The following is a 16280-nucleotide window of genomic DNA, read 5'->3' as shown; positions in this document are numbered from 1 at the left end:
AAAATCAGGGGGTATCTAAGAGGGGAGAAGAGATGTTGGGGAAATTATCAATTTCTGCCATGCATGGCCGCAAACCTCTTGTACCTAATACTCTAATAGAGCTAAAGGAGGGAGGAAGGAGGGCAGAGTCAGCTTACACTATAATTTACCAATTTCAAGATACTCCTCTCCCAAGGCAATAGAAATAAAAACAAAAATAAACAAATGGGACCTAATCAAACTTACAAGCTTTTGCACAGCAAAGGAAACCATAAACAAAACAAAAAGACAACCTACAGAATGGGAGAAAATATTTGCAAACAATGCAACCGACAAGGGCTTAATTTCCAAAATATACACACAGCTCATACAAGTCAACAACAACAACAAAAAACAACCCAATCAAAAAATGGGCAGAAGACCTAAAGAGACATTTCTCCAAAGAAGAAATACAGATGGCCAATAGGCACATAAAAAGATGCTCAACATCACTAATTATTAGAGAAATGCAAATCAAAACTACAATAAGGTACCACCTCACGCTGGTGAGAATGGCCATCATTAAAAAGTTTACAAATAATAAATGCTGGGGAGGGTGTGGAGAAAAGGGAATCCTCCTACACTTTTGGTGGGAATGTAAGTTGGTGCAGCCACTGTGGAAAACAGTATGGAGGTTCCTCAGAAAACAAAAAATAGAATTACCATATGATCCAGCAATCCCACTCCTGGGCATATATCCAGACAAAACTATAATTCAAAAATACATGCACCCTATGTTCGTAGCAGCACTATTCACAATAGCCAAGACATGGAAACAACCTAAATGTCCATTGGCAGATGAATGGATAAAGAAGATGTGGTACATATATACAATGGAATACTACTCAGCCATAAAAAAGAATGAAATAATGCCATTTGCACCAACATGGATGCAACTAGAGGTTATCATACTAAGTGAAGTAAGTCAGAAAGAGAAAGACAAATACCACTTATATGTGGAATCTAAAATATGACACAAATGAACCTATCTATGAAGCAGAAACAGAATCAGGGACATAAAGAATAGACTGGTGGTTGCCAAGTGGGAGAGGGGTGGGAGAGGGATGGATTAGGAGTTTGGGATTAGCAGATGCAAACTGGCATATATAGAATGGATAAACAACAGGTCCTACTGTATAGCACAGGGAACTATATTCAATATCCTGTGATAAACCATAATGGAAAAGAATATGAAAAAGAAAGTATATATATATATGTATAACTGAGTCACTTTGCTATACAGCAGTAATTAACACAACATTGTAAATAAACTATACTTCAATTTAAAGAACTATTAAAAAAAAAGAAATCTTTGTAGAGGTAGTGTTATTTAACAACATAACTCAGGTAACACTTTCTCCAGGAAGGCCGCCTCCACCCATGGTTGCAAGATGGATGTCCTTTTTACAAGCTCTCTTCCGTCTTGTGCAGTATCTATCATAACATTTATTACCAATATAATATTTGTTTATCTCTTCTCCACTCCCTCCCACCCCAAGTTGATTGTAATGCCTTGAGGGCCATAACCTGAATTTGTATTCTTTCTATCCCCAAGTATCCCTAGCCTAGGATGCGACATACATTATTAGATTCAAGAAAAGTGTCTATTACTTAAATTGGATAAATAAATAAACTGCAGATAGACGATCTCTAATCAAATATAATAAAGCTAGTTACCGTAGAGTAATAGTATAAATAGAATTTCTCCAACTATCAAAATATTTAGCACCAAACTTTTTGCTTACGAACAGAAGCGATTCTTTTATTTTCATCAATATTTAGAATATCATCTAATCTTCTGAGCATGTTAAATATTGCTGACAAACTTAGAACTCATTGCATTTTGTTGTTGATGAATGTTATGACAATTATAAAAATTTAAAAACCCTATTATCAAGATTGCCCGCCCAAAAAAACTGTCTTAAAATACTCTAGTAAAAAACATGAAGAGCTATTTCTATCTTCTCTATACAAATGATAAAGCTGGGCTCAGAATGACACAACTGGAAATAGACTAACACACATGCCTCTAACCAACGTTGTTTCTTAGGTTTATACCCTATACAATTCTAGCAGGGTAGGCCTCCAGTGGATGACAAGACTGTCGCCAAAATGGGTTCCATGGCTCAGTCTCTCCTTCCCTCTGTTACCCATACACAACTTTGAAAAAAGAGAAATTTCAGCTGGTATGATTTTTTTAAAGCCTTTTTCATTTCAGACCTATTTATCTCCTATGTAATTATTCATAAATTTTTCTTAGTTTTCTTAGGTCAAACATGCATGTTCTAAAAAGAAAAAAAAATGCATGTTCTTCAGATCAGAAATTCAACTGTTGGGATACTTCTGAATTTACAATTGCTTGGTTTTAAGATAAATGTATCCAAAATAGAAGAGCTTTGTTTAAAAGTCTCCAGTTTTTTTTTCCCATCGCACTGTACACTGTTATGTTATGATTCATTCAATTACTAAACATTTGTTGAATACTAACTATATATAAGGCAGTGCCTATGATAATACAAAAATTTGCATTCACATTACATTTTCCTTAATTGGGACTATACAATACATTACAATTAGCTACAGGTATTCTATTTTAGGTTACTATTTATATAATTTTACATGTAACTGAAACATAAACAATAAATTGGAAACTGAGGAAAATTGGTTAAAAATCAAATATATACATATACATGTATGTGTACATAATTTTCTATAATGAGATATGAGTTGTTGGGGAAAAATTGCTTGCTTTAAGCAAGTAGTGACTCAAAATATTAAAGAAAAATTATCTATTCAGAGAGTAAAATACTAATGATGAGGAAGAAAATGACTCCCCTTCTTTCTTTGTTTACTCCTTGGGCTTAGGGCATGAGATCTGATAACTTTTATCACTTATAGTTATACACATAATTAGTGATTGTAAGTTTATTTGTTTTTTCCTCCAGTTCATTCAGCTATCTGATTTTCTAAGTACTACATGTTATTTTTTATCAATATTACTTTTTCTAGGAAGAACTTATATTCAAAAGAAGGTTCCATAGGGCCCTTTAACAAATTACAGACAATGCTGAATCCTTTCTGTCCTTCAATATCTCACTCAATAGAACTCAAATCTTAGTATTCTTTAAGCCAGGTAGACAGCTCTATAGAAAGCAGCTATTTTCATACATTGCTATGCTGGTCTTGGGCCCATGCCATTTTTTTCTCTTCTATATGGGATATTCTATAAAAAGCTAAAGAGAATGTTAAACCTAAGAAAGGAAAGAAACATGACTCACTGGCAAGTTGCAGTAATAAAAAACAGAACTAAGTATCAAATAAGGAGTGCTTCATAAAATATAGGGCACTATGTAAATATCAGTACCACTATTCATTCACATAAGTAAAGTTTATTGAATTCTAGGTGATAAAGATAAATAAAATGTTTTCATTTAGGAAGTTAGGGAGGAGAAAGAGATGTAGACTACAAGAACAATTCAGTAGAGAAGATATGGCAACATGGCGGAAGGAGCAGCTAGGTTGGCCCAAAGGAATCAGGGATGGTTTCCTAGTGAAAGGAAGTCTTGAGCTAAGAACATAAACATAAGTATGGGTTTGTTAGGTAAACAGAGAAGAGGACATTCTAGGGAGAGAGAGTAGTGTGTACAGAGACTTGAAAGAGCTTGGCTTGTTCAGAGAACAGTAGGCTGCTCCATATGGTGACCATGTAGGTGGGCAGGGCTCAGATCAAGAAGGGTCTCCAATGCCAGGCACCAGCCTTTGGATTTGTCTTCTAAGTTTTTTGAGCCACGAGACGATTTTCTGCAAGAAAGGAACATAATCAGATCTGCATTTTTAAAAAGATCATTCTGGTAACGGTGATGAATGCTCATATTAGGATATGAGAAATGAGGAAGAGGGTAACTTGGTGATATACTTAATGAATAATTAATATAATTTATTAACTGACTGGTTGTGGGAGGATGAGTCTGAAGTTTCTGATGAATGAAGTTTCTGATGAATTTCTTAGTTAATGCTGGTACCATTCACTAAGAGGGGAACACACGGGGTGGTGCAAGTACTTGGAGGAAAAGTGACTTGTTTGGGAATGTTGAGCTTGAGTACTGGAGGACCACCCAGAAGGAATATTCCAGAAGGAACATGGCTAGAAGGAAATTTGATATATGGTAAGGAGAGAGGTCTAGGCTGGAAATAAGATTTAGGAATTATTATCCTATCGGGCAGTGGTTCTCAGACGTTAGTGTATATAAAGTCACTGAAGTGGTTGTTAGATGCCAATTCCTTGGTCTAATCTTCAGAGGTTCTGGGTGAATGGTCTAGGAGAGGCCCAGGAATCAATACTGAAATAAGCTTCCTGGTGACTGTGCTGCAGATGGTCTAGAGCAAAGAGCAGGGGGAGAACCACAAGGAAGTGGCGTCAAGAACCCCAGAAGTGGAAAGTTTCAAGGAGTGGAGGTGGTGACATGAATACAGCAGGGAGGTCAAGAAATGTTGGAGCTGAAAGCATCCACTCAACTTGGCAGCCTTCAGGGGAGACACTGGTGACTCAGAAGAGCAGGTGCAGTGACGTGGTGAGAGCAGACACTGGCTGCAGTAGGTAGAGAGTAACTGCAGGTAAGGAAGAGACTTAGCGAATGAAGCTTGGCTAGGAAGGGAATCCCTCGTGGACAGAATTTGAAATCTAATGTCCAAAGGACCAGGTTCAAGCCCTGAGTTTGCCACTTAGTGGCTAGATTATATAATGTCTTCATGGAGCCCATTTTCTTATTTATACTATGTTAATAATGTCTATGTACAGAGCCATATGTACAAGTTAAATACGATACTGCATGTGAAAGAACTTTGCAAATTGCCCTTCCAAATTTTTCTATTAGCAAACCATCTGAGTAGCAGAAAGTCCTCAACAGTTATATACAGCAGACATCTTACTTGTGTCTGTCCACTGTGACAAAACATCCCCACCTTCAGCTATTGGAGTGTTCACCCAATGAAAGCAGAGGACTTTAGAGCAAAAAAGAATCATACGTAATGTCCTAAATAGACCAATGCCCTTACTTTACAGATGAGAATCCAGAGGTGTGAGACAGGAATGGGGGTTAAATGATTTGTTCAAAGTCATACACTAATTCATGGCAAAGATGGGCATAAATTCAGCCAGACTCCTGACTCACTCTAGCCAGCCCCCTCCGCCTGCATAATAACATACTTCTTTTAATTCTCCACCATTTAAATTTTGGTCTTTCTCTTTTACAGCAAAGAGAGAAGAAGGTGATTGAAGCTTTGCTGACTGGGATAAAGGAAGAGGTGTTTAATTTGACCAAGTCCAGAGGTTCAGAGGTAAGTTCCTTGAATACATTTTTGATATCCATCCCTCTGAGTCTCCAAGCCTCGAAGCAGATGCCAACTTAGTCTAGAATCCCAGCTGTAGTAGAGGGATCCGCCAGCAGCAGGGTTACTAGTGCTGCTACATATTTCTTTCAATTAATCCCCATTTATAATTGAAGAGCTCTCCAAAACATTAACATTAAAAGACTGCAGTTTGAGATAGGCCTTGAGTGGTTCATGGGACGCCCTTAGAAAGCAAATGCTAGAGAAGGTTTGTTTCTATCAGAAGGATAGAGATGCTACTTCCACACTATACTTAAATATTTACATCTCCATCTTCCTTTCCAAGCCGCCCAGAGCAGGCCAAGACTTTTGATTCCTCTCACCCAGCAGAATGGCTGGCACACCATCTATAGTAGGGATCCTATAGATCCCTACTATATATTGAATGAATGAATGAGTATTGAATGAATGAGTGAAATAGTTTCATCCGTAACTCTTTTATCAGTTTATTCCTTAACAGAAGAAGAATCCCTAATAAATTGACTTCTGAATATTATTTTTCTTCCCTTAGACCCTCAATCTCCATCTTTTCTGCCTAGATTTCCACTAAGCTAATTGTATCCTCTATTTTGCCCTTCCTCACAACTTTTCCTGATACATAACACTCTATAGTTGACTAGTTAAAGGAACTGTTTACAATATTCTTTATTTTGTGAACTAATAATGTAACAAAATATATAACACAAATATAGTTGGAAAGACAACCTAACCAAAGTCACAAAACTTTGTTGGTATATTTTAACAAACATTAATGTGCATGAATGAGAAATGTTTCTTGATAGTAAAGAAGAAATTTCTCTCTAGAGCTTCTTTCTCTACTTTCCAGAGCTTACGCTTTTATCATTTCCTTTAAAAGGGGAAAAAACTTGATTTGCTGTTTTCTAAGATGTCACTTTGTTCTCTTTCCTTTCACATATTTTAAGAAACTTTCCTTTGAGTTTTTCTTGTCACAGTATGTATTTTTCTGTTATATTTGAACTGGAAGCTCTTTGGGACAAGGATTGTCCTCTATGTATGGACAGAGCGATGTTTACTTTTAGTGCTCAGTACTTCTAAACCTCTTCTTTTTTTCAGAGAAGCTGCACTAGTCATAGGCTAATACACCTTGAAAAGGTAGATCATGATGTATGAAATGGAATAGTTTCATAAGACAGAAAATTAAAAAATACAATAAACTGCAGAGGTTAGATATGAGTTTAGGTCTGAATCAGTTATTGAAGAGGTACAGAGTGATAAAAAGGGAATATGTTACTGGGAAATAACTCTGTTGGGAGGTCAAAGCACTGGGAAGAAAACGAAATTCAATAACCATCTGAGGACTGACTCAAGGTTGGGAAGGATTCAGTGATGGGAAAGACATGATTCTTCGCCTCCTGCAGTGAAGAAAAGACACATATACACACAACTAGAAAGCAAAGCAGACCTGCATAAGGCAACAAAGATACAGAGAAAGGACATTCTAGGAAAATTTAAAGAACAATACAGCTTTACTCATTAAGGGTGAAAATTTTCCAGAGTGCCTCACATTCTAATGTATGAAGCTGCTTTTATTGGTTCCCGGAAGTCACGAGGGCTATTATTTTCCCGAATCAGGAGCACTTGGTATACGCCTCATTTTGTATATTGTCACTAAGTTTTTTATTTACTGCCTTTCCTAAATTTTGGGACACATGGAATTGTACTTAAGATTTTAGGTTACTATTTAAGCACAGCAAATGTGATTTCATAAGATACACATTTTTATTAAGTGAATCTCTATCACTTTTTGAAATATGCCTTGCATTAATGGATCTTGTAAATCAAAGATTCACAACTAAAAGGAATCTCCAGACAACATATGGTCCACTTAACGACTTCTCAGCAGTATTTGTCAAAAAGTCAAATGCTATCGCTGGACTAACAGGTACTAGATTTCTAAAGTTATTATGATATTAAAGAGTCACTTTAGATTTTTCAATCTGTAATGATAGTACAATATAAAGTCAATAGCTCTTGATTTTCTTGCTATGTTACATCCTGTGACCACTGATGGTAATGTGAAACATTTCCTGCTAGTCACTGATTAAAAAACCCCACATTTTTCCAGAGACTGGGCAGGAGATAAGATGTCAAGAAGTAAAGAAATGAAAGAGGATAATGCAAAGGAACCGAAAAGAGAAAAACATTAAAGTGATGTTATTTTTTTCCCCTGTGTATGCAGATGGACAGGAAAATTATAGCAGTAATTGCAGACTCCTTTTCACCAAAGACAGAATGGCCTTGGGGAATTAGAGTATGAGAGAAGAAGTCCAGTGAAACTACATTCTCATCCAGGCTCCACCTGAGTTGCTGGATTTGGCCAAGGTCATTTACCCTTCTGTGCCTTAGTTTCTATAACTGTTGAAAAAGATTTTTTTTTTTTTAAACAACAGAAATTTATTTTCTTTTTTTCTCGCTCCTTTTTAAAAAAAAATTTATATTGGATCAGTTGATTAACAATGTTGTGTTAGTTGCAGGAGTACAGCAAAGTGATTCAGTTATACATATACATGTATCTATTCTTTTTCAAAATGTTTTCCCATCTAGGTTATTACAGAACACTGAGCAGCGTTGTGCTATACAGTAGGTCCTTGTTGGTTATATAAATATATTTTATTTATTTATTTTTAACATCTTTATTGGAGTATAATTGCTTTACAATGGTGTGTTAGTTTCTGCTTTATAACAAAGTGAATCAGCTATACATATACATATATCCCCGTATCTCCTCCCTCTTGCATCTCCCTCTCACCCTCCCTATCCCACCCCTCTAGGTAGTCACAAAGCACCGAGCTGATCTCCCTGTGCTATGTGGCTAGCTAACAGCTTCCCACTAGCTGTTTTATGTTTGGTAGTGTATATATGTCCATGCCACTCTCTCACTTCGTCCCAGCTTACCCATCCCCCTCCCCGTGTCCTCAAGTCCATTCTCTACGTCTGCGTCTTTATTCCTGTCCTGCCCCTAGGTTCTTCAGAACCTTTTTTTTTTTTTTTTTTTAGATTCCATATATATGTGTTAGCATATGGTATTTGTTTTTCTCTTTCTGGCTTACTTCACTCTGTATGACAGACTCTAGGTCCATCCACCTCACTACAAATAACTCAATTTCATTTCTTTTTATGGCTGAGTAATATTCCATTGTATATATGTGCCACATCTTCTTTATCCATTTATCTGTCTATGGACACTTAGGTGGTTTCCATGTCCTGGCTATTGTAAATAGAGCTGTAATGAACATTGTGGTACATGACTCTTTGAAAAAGATTATTTGCCTCTTTAGTGATTGGGAAGATAATTCTTTACGGGCCCCAAAAAGTGGTCAGAAAAAGGTGCTATGAGAATACCAAGTAGTACTATTACTATTGAGCTGTGTATCCTGTTGGCATGAGTCATCTTGCTGCAAAGACACAGAAGCAATTCCAAGTGTGGCTGAGCATCAGAGACAATTAAAAGGAGGCCAGTGCACTTAGCCGGTGTTAAGGTAGATTTTAGTTACATTGAAATCTGCCCTTCACTCGTTCAAAAAAACCAAAGCAGGGGGGCACTTTTAAAATAAGTATAGCAATGTGATTATACAAATAGACTTTCGAAATATTAAAGCCAGTTTGAATCCAGGGTTTGCCACTTAGTACTATGACCTTGGGCAAGTTTCTTTAAACTTCATTTTTCCCATCTGTATAATAGCATCTATAGGGCTATTGTAGGGACTTAAAAACGTACAGGGTTACAAGGACTCAAGAAAGTTAGCTATTATTGTAATTTATAGGAGATAGAAGAAAGTAGAAATTCAGATTGATAAATAAGTGAATCTTTAAAAAAAGTAAGAGAAAAAGACAAGTTTGTATTTTATAAAACATTATATGATTCAAGGGGTCTAGGAAGAGGCAAACTTGTTTTGTCAAGTCTGAATCCACCCCTATTTCATGAGTCTACCGCAACCCATCAAACCTATGATATCTCGCACACAAAACACAAACAGGAAAAACCTTCCGTGTGCTTCAACAAAAACAGCTTTCCATTTTAAAGCCACCTATATATATTTATATATTTTTTTTTGTTTGTTTGTTTGAAAAATCTCTTGGATAGCCAATAGCTCTTTTAAAACAAAGCTCAGATGCTGTGTTTCTGTTGTTTTAAAGAGAGAGCAATCAGGGGAGCGCGGATTACGCTCCCTTTGAATCTCCCTGGGGGCTGGGAAGCCTTCAGGCAAAGCCCGGGGGGCAGGACGCTTTTTTTTTTTTTTTTTTTAAATCGATCTCGGAACCTTAGCTCCGGCGGCGGGGGCGGGGGGGAGCGGGGCGGGGGTGGAGGCGCGGGTGGGAGGGGTCTGGCCGCGGGGCGCGGCGCCGCTCACCCATCCCCCCCGAGCGCGCGGCTAGGCGACCGGCCGGCGGCCGCGGAAGATGCGGAGGGGCGGCGGCGCGGGCCCTACCCAGCCCGGGCGGCGGGGCGGGCGCCGCCCGAGGGGGTAGGGCGCGCGCGGGGGCGCGCCGGGCCGAGGAGGCGCGCTCCGGCCGCGCTCGCTCCGCGCTCCCTCCGCTGGTTCGCTCGCTCGCTCCCTCCTCCCTCAGCAGCCGCGGCGGCAGCAGGAGAAGGCGGCGGCGGCGGCTGGGGATCAGACATGGCGGCGGATCTGAACCTGGAGTGGATCTGCTCCCTGCCCCGCTCCTGGACTTACGGGATCACCCGGGGCGGCCGAGTCTTCTTCATCAAGTAAAGAGCTGGGGACGACGCGGGGGCCCGGAGGGGGCGGGAGGCTGGCGACAGAGGGGAGCGAGCCGGGTCGGTGCCTCTCCGGCCCCCTCGGCTCCTCCCGCGCCCCCACTCACGCCCCGTCTCGGCCCCTTCTCTCACCCCTGCAGCGAGGAGGCGAAGAGCACCACCTGGCTGCACCCCGTCACTGGCGAGGCCGTGGTCACTGGGCACCGGCGGCAGAGCACAGGTAACGCCGAGCCCGGCCGGGCCCGAGCGGAGTTGGGTTTCGCCGGGAGGAGGCTGCAGAGCCCTGGCCGCCCGCCTCCTGCCGGCAACCTGCCCCGAGCCGCCGTCCCCGGGAGGCGGAGAGGTGGGGCGGAGGCCGGCGGGCGGGGGCGGCCGCAGGTAGAGGGGCCGGGGGACTTCCCTCGAGTCTCCGGACGCCCCTCTCCTCCGCCTTTGATCACCACTAGCCCACGGCGCCCTCTGCCCCATCCCAACCTGCTCTTCCCCCACGCCCCTGGGTGGCCCACTCCCCTCCCCCGGGAAACCTGGGATCCTGAGTTTTTCCTCCCGCGGCCACTCCTGAGTCCTCCGAGCGCCCTCCGGGCCCCCCACCTCACCCCCTTTCCACCTTTAGGAAGTCCTTTCCCACTCCCCTCCTGCAGCCTGGGACCCTGCCTCTCGTCCGCCGGGAGAATGTGTCCACATCCTCCCCCTCCTCCCCGGGAGCTGCCTCCCTCCTCCTGTGCGGCTTCCTCCTCCGAGGTGGGACTTGTGGGTAGGTGGCTGTTGGAGGAGGAGGAGGAGAGGAGTTTGGGGGTGCTTCGATCCTCTCCGCGACAGAGCGGCTTGGGAAATCTGGACGCTTTCCCTCGTGCCCCCGGAGGAGCAGCCGGGGCCGGGGCAGGTATTTGCAGCTGCAGTTGCTGGCCAGCCAGATTCGAAGTCCCCGGCGGCGGCACCGAGGTCGCACACACGGCCAGGAGGCGGTGGGCGTGCTGGGGGGCGTCCTGAGTGTGGGCACTGGTGCCCTAATAGGAGAGGGTCGCCGGCGAAGCAGATCTTCCTGGTGCCTTGGGTAGCTTGTTTGAATGCTGCATGTGAGTGGAGCTGGAGGAGAGCTGATTGGAGCTTCAGTGCTGGTCTGGCTTTCTTTTGTCATTCTTTGTGTACATTCTTGAAACTTGTTTGTCTTTGAAACGTAACATGTGTTCTCTTCCTGGCCTGCCTCTGTTTCGGGTGATTGGAAAGGCTTGAGAACAGTTTGGGTGGAAGGTGAGGCCGGCTTCAGAAGTCTGTAGAGCTTGCCCTCCGGGATACTTCTGCAACTCTGAGATTCTCTCTTAAAGTTGCCAGGATATTGAACAAGCCTGCCTTCTCTATTACATTCTGGAGTTCAGCGAAGTGACTAATATCTCTAAATTTGCAAAAAGGTGGAGGAGGAAAGGGAAAGCTGGTATAGCAAGCATGATGAGGTTACATTTTTAAGGCATTTCTGACTAATACGGCGTCATATTTGTTAACTCCCCGATGTCGTCGTTGACTTGAATGTACATTTCAGTGTTTTGCATACGTAAGTCAACTTTGATGGCCTCTTTGCCTTATGGATAGTAACAGGTTTGTGTCACAAGAGATAATATGATATTTAGATTATTTAGCCTAATCGTCTCGTGGAATTATTCCATGATTATTTTGGCTATGTGAAATATAAATCTTTATCCTAATTACCCCCAAGGATTTGATAACATTCACACCTCAGAAAATTTTATTATATGATTTCAGGTTAATTTTATTTTTGAGAGGTGATCTTGATTTTTTTCTGGTTTGGTTTACTTTGACTTTGTACACACATTATTGGTTTTTTTTTTCATCATTGGTTTTTTATTTCCGAGCGGTATTATGATTAAATCCAAGACACTGGTCGTTTGTAAGTAATATGTAGCACAGAAAGGTACCATCGTTCACCTGCATTATTGCCAGGTTTATTACTTGAAACTTCACATCTCTTAAAGTCAAGTCTGTAGAAACACACATGTGCGTATAAGTATGTGATTTCAGATTCCTTTCCCCCTAATTAAGAACTTAGGAAGTTCTTTCTCATCAGTGACACTTCCTGGATGGATTCACTTATGTAGCTGAAAGATGTGGTCTTACATAGACACAACATACCTAGGAAGAAGTGGGTGTTACCTTTTACACATAGGCTTTTTCTTTGGTTTTGGGGGACTTTTTGGCCTACCGTTCAAGGGTACTTACCTAGGATTACAAGGCATCCCTTTGCTTTTTTGGCTGCCAGGGCGTAATTCCTCTCCACTCTGATCAAAGTTTATAATTATGTCAGATAACCTCTAATACTGTTGATACTTTTCTGGTGGCTTTACATTTGAATTGCCATTTTCCCAAAAATGATATTATATCTGAGTTTTATTACCAGTCTAATGCTTTTTGGGGGGGGGGGTTAGAAACCTACTTAATAAACGAAAATAGCTGATCATGAAAAGGAATAATTAAAATGGTTTGAAACTTACTGTGCTATTCTATCGAAGTAATACTAATGGTGAAATGTATGTTTTTTTAGATTTGCCTACTGGCTGGGAAGAAGCATATACTTTTGAAGGTGCAAGATACTATATAAAGTGAGTTTTTTTAATTATGATTTTTTTCCTTGGTAATTCAAATGTTGTGATTAACGTTTGGTTGTATGTCTAGGTATGATCATGATTTCTTACGGTTTATTGTATTACATTGACTTTATGCTTTATGAGTGTTGGAATTTTGAGGTAAAAGATGACACTCTTAGTTTTCTTATGTTGTTTGCCTGGACCTTCATTGATTTGGCAGTTAGATCATTTACGGCCACAGTTACATTTTTGGTGCTTCTGTATATATTTTTGAGTGATAGCGCATTACAGTATTTTGTCTTTAGCATGTTACCTTTTTTTTTTCTTTTTAAGTGAATTCTGTTCATGTGTATTTTGACCAGAACTATTAATAAGTAGCAAAAGTGATGTAAAGCTAGATTACAGGTTGATGGACAATAAGAAGACTGAAAGTAAAAGCAAATAAATAAGGAATATTTCACAAACATCTGTTGGAGCATTGTTTGTAATTTGCCTCAGTTTATTTAAATATATCTAAGTTTTAAAAATACATATCGAAATATTTTACTGGTAATTGTGTTTGAATAAAAGGCTTTCAGTAGCACTTACAAGGGACAAATGACCAGTCCTAACATTAAATTAATTCTATAGAATATTGAAATAATTTTCTGTTCAGAGTTAACTTGATAGTACTTGGAGACAAATACAATGTTTGAGGGCAATATTATATAGGAAAATTTTTTATCCCTCAAGGGAAAATAAAGGTGGTTTTATCTTCATTTTAAATTAGAAACTGTTTACTTAAGAGCTTGTTTTTGTTGTTTTACAATTTTTTGTTTAATTTTAAGGAACTGAGGCTTGAAAGAGAATGCTTAAATACAAGATTTGGTTGAGATGTCAATGGTTTAATAATAATAACAGGTACCTAGCTAAAGGCACCTCTGTTTCATTGGGCCCAGTAAGGTATTTTGCTAAGTGCCATTTTAAAGATGATGCCGTACTTCACTAAATTGTAATTACCTATATGGTTTTAACATTTTTTTAGAATGATATTTATATAAAATGTTAAGGGATATGTATAGTATTAGCTATGCTTGCTTTTTTGGATGTAGAAATAGAGAAAGCAGAACTAAGATGCAGGAATGGAGTATAGTTTCATGATGTGGTCCTTCTCTGGATATGTTTAATTTACATTTTTTATTTGGAGATTGTGCTGTGCATTGTTAGATGGCCTAAAAAATAAAGGCATGAGTAAAGTGCAGAGTCACCAAGTATTTTTTCTAGTGGTTATTTTTATCCTGAATTAAAGTGAGTTTGTATTGCCATGAAAAGGGATGCTTTTTTTTTTTTTGGACAAAGTATTGATATTTCTGAAGAAAGACAGTTTTTTTTGATGGAGTTCATTTATTTTTATCCAGTATAATTTTAACTACTGTACCTTAAGCCTAGCTGATCTACAGAATAGCAGTAACACTACAATTCTCAATATTATTTAAATGTCGGTGAATGTGTACATTTCTTAGATGAATGTTTGACAGTACAAAATGTTATTCTGTGTGGGCCAAATATGTATGTTTTAATTTAGAAGTAAGCTGTTAGAAAGACTGAGTTTTTTTTGTTTTACTAGCCGTTTTGATAAGAGTTTCTTTTACGTTGACTTAAACAAATTAGGATCTTATTTGAGTGTCATGCCTAAGTAAGTTTCTCAGGCAAATGAGGACAATATTAAGAAAGTGGTAAAAATTTTACTTTAACTCAGGATACATTTTTAAACTAGTGGGTTTTGATCATGTGGTATTGATAGACAGCCAATCATTGTGTCCAAAAGTAACAATAAAGAATTTATATTATGAAGGTAATTTGTTCTAAAATTGAGCATGTTTTAGAAATACACACTCATTAAACTTCAAGTAAGATAACCACTGACAAATACATGATTTGCTGAATGTTAGGTGCTACTTCTTTTCCTTTCTGGGTTATATCAGAAGACTCATTTCTTTTAAGATTAGTTAAATCTCTAATGTGGGCTGTAACTTCCTAGAAATTTTTTACTTACTTGTGTTGTTATGAGCAATTAGGGATGCCTGATCATTCTAATATAATAGGGGCACTACTTTGATCTTAAACTTCACAATTTACAGAGTGCTTTCACATATGTTACCACGTCTGAATCTCATTTTAATCGTGGATGTAGTCAGAAGAATTACTCTTTCCATTGTCACACCACATAATAAAACAACAGAAACATGCCTTTGGAACTTCTGGTCTGCAAAGACAGCAAGATGAGAAACAGCAGGAACATGAACTATATTTAGAATGTTCAGAGTAGGAGAAAGGAGTCTGCAGTAGGAAAGTGATGACTGTTGGTGGATATATTTCTCATTGTTGGTTCTTTTTTAGATGAAGGAAGGAGGTTACTGCTCATATTATAAGAAAAACAGGTGATATAGTGCGCAGGGTGGATTTTGTTCACAGGGGAAGAGGGAAGATGAAAGGCCAATAAAAGACACATTGACCATCTTGTTATTCCTAATCCTGCGTTCCTGGGAGGCTCCCAGAGCAAGAACGGAGACTGAAAGAACTTGAGTTGTTTCTACTTTAGTTCCCAAGTGAAGTACATTTAACTCTCAAATTATTTATCTTCTGAACAAATGTTGGTGTTTGTTCAAAATGGCAGAAGAAGAATTTATCTTTGCATAGTATTTTGGTATCAACGACTGCATCCCTGTGGGCATTAAGGAGAAGAGTACTCTTGTGGGGAAGAGTTGGAAGGCAGGCCTTGACCCTCTAACAGGTTGGAGCTCAGTCTTCCCGTCTTTAAATTAGGCTGGCTGGAAAAGACAACTTCTCAATTCCAGCCCACTTTCAAATTTCTTTGAATTTTGTACTATTCTGGGAATTTACAATATTCTACAAAATAATGAACTCACAGTGCCAAGAAGAGATAATGTGGGAAATGTGGAAAGTTACTTAGCTTTCCTATCCCAGTTAACTGTTTAATCTCCCTCTTTAAACTTTGTGCAGATAACCATAGATAAGTCTAAGCAGAGCCAGAGCTGTGTTCTGCTTGCTGGGTTTCTGTTGCCGCATTTTGTGTTTTGTGTACTTATCTTCCAGGGAGAGCTGTGTGCATGCAGTTAACAGCACTAACTAATGTCAACAGAGGAGCTGATCAGAGTTGAGTTGTATAGATTTGAGCTGGATAATCAGTTTACTTTATACAGTTTTTGAAATTGGTTCTTTCATGAAAGTCTACAGTTAGGAAACAGAATATATAATATAGAGAAGGTATTTTACTTTAAATCAGTTTGGCCAGAAAATATTAAAATTTGAAAATTAATTCTGTATTGTAAGGATAAATATTTAGCTTTAATTTTTCATGAGAAAAGCTTGCCTTAAGCTAGCCAGCCTCTAAATTATTTTATTACTTGTGTGTGTATGTATAAATACATATACACAGAGTTTGAATTTGATTATTGTTTCCATATTGCTTTTTAACACTTAATTCATGCTTTTTATCTTTAGGAAGAATGCTGAAAATTGCCAGTGATTTTTAT

At 39.2% G+C, this 16280-nt stretch overlaps 1 protein-coding gene across 4 annotated transcripts in view; it reads left to right on the top strand.

Annotated features, from left to right (window-relative positions):
• The first annotated feature begins 9896 nt into the window (after positions 1-9896).
• The window catches only part of PLEKHA5 (pleckstrin homology domain containing A5), a 233205-nt gene continuing 226821 nt past the window's right edge, over positions 9897-16280 (top strand). For all 4 annotated transcript variants that reach the window (XM_061204775.1, XM_061204774.1, XM_061204773.1 and 1 more), the window contains exons 1-3: positions 9897-10138; positions 10288-10367; positions 12702-12759. In XM_061204775.1, the coding sequence (XP_061060758.1) occupies positions 10047-10138; positions 10288-10367; positions 12702-12759 (230 nt within the window). In that variant the 5' untranslated portion in view covers positions 9897-10046. The remainder of the gene's footprint in view (positions 10139-10287; positions 10368-12701; positions 12760-16280) is intronic.

Source organism: Eubalaena glacialis, chromosome 11, assembly GCF_028564815.1.
Source record: "Eubalaena glacialis isolate mEubGla1 chromosome 11, mEubGla1.1.hap2.+ XY, whole genome shotgun sequence".
NCBI classification, from domain to species: domain Eukaryota; kingdom Metazoa; phylum Chordata; class Mammalia; order Artiodactyla; family Balaenidae; genus Eubalaena; species Eubalaena glacialis.
This window is presented reverse-complemented; position numbering and strand designations above follow the sequence as displayed.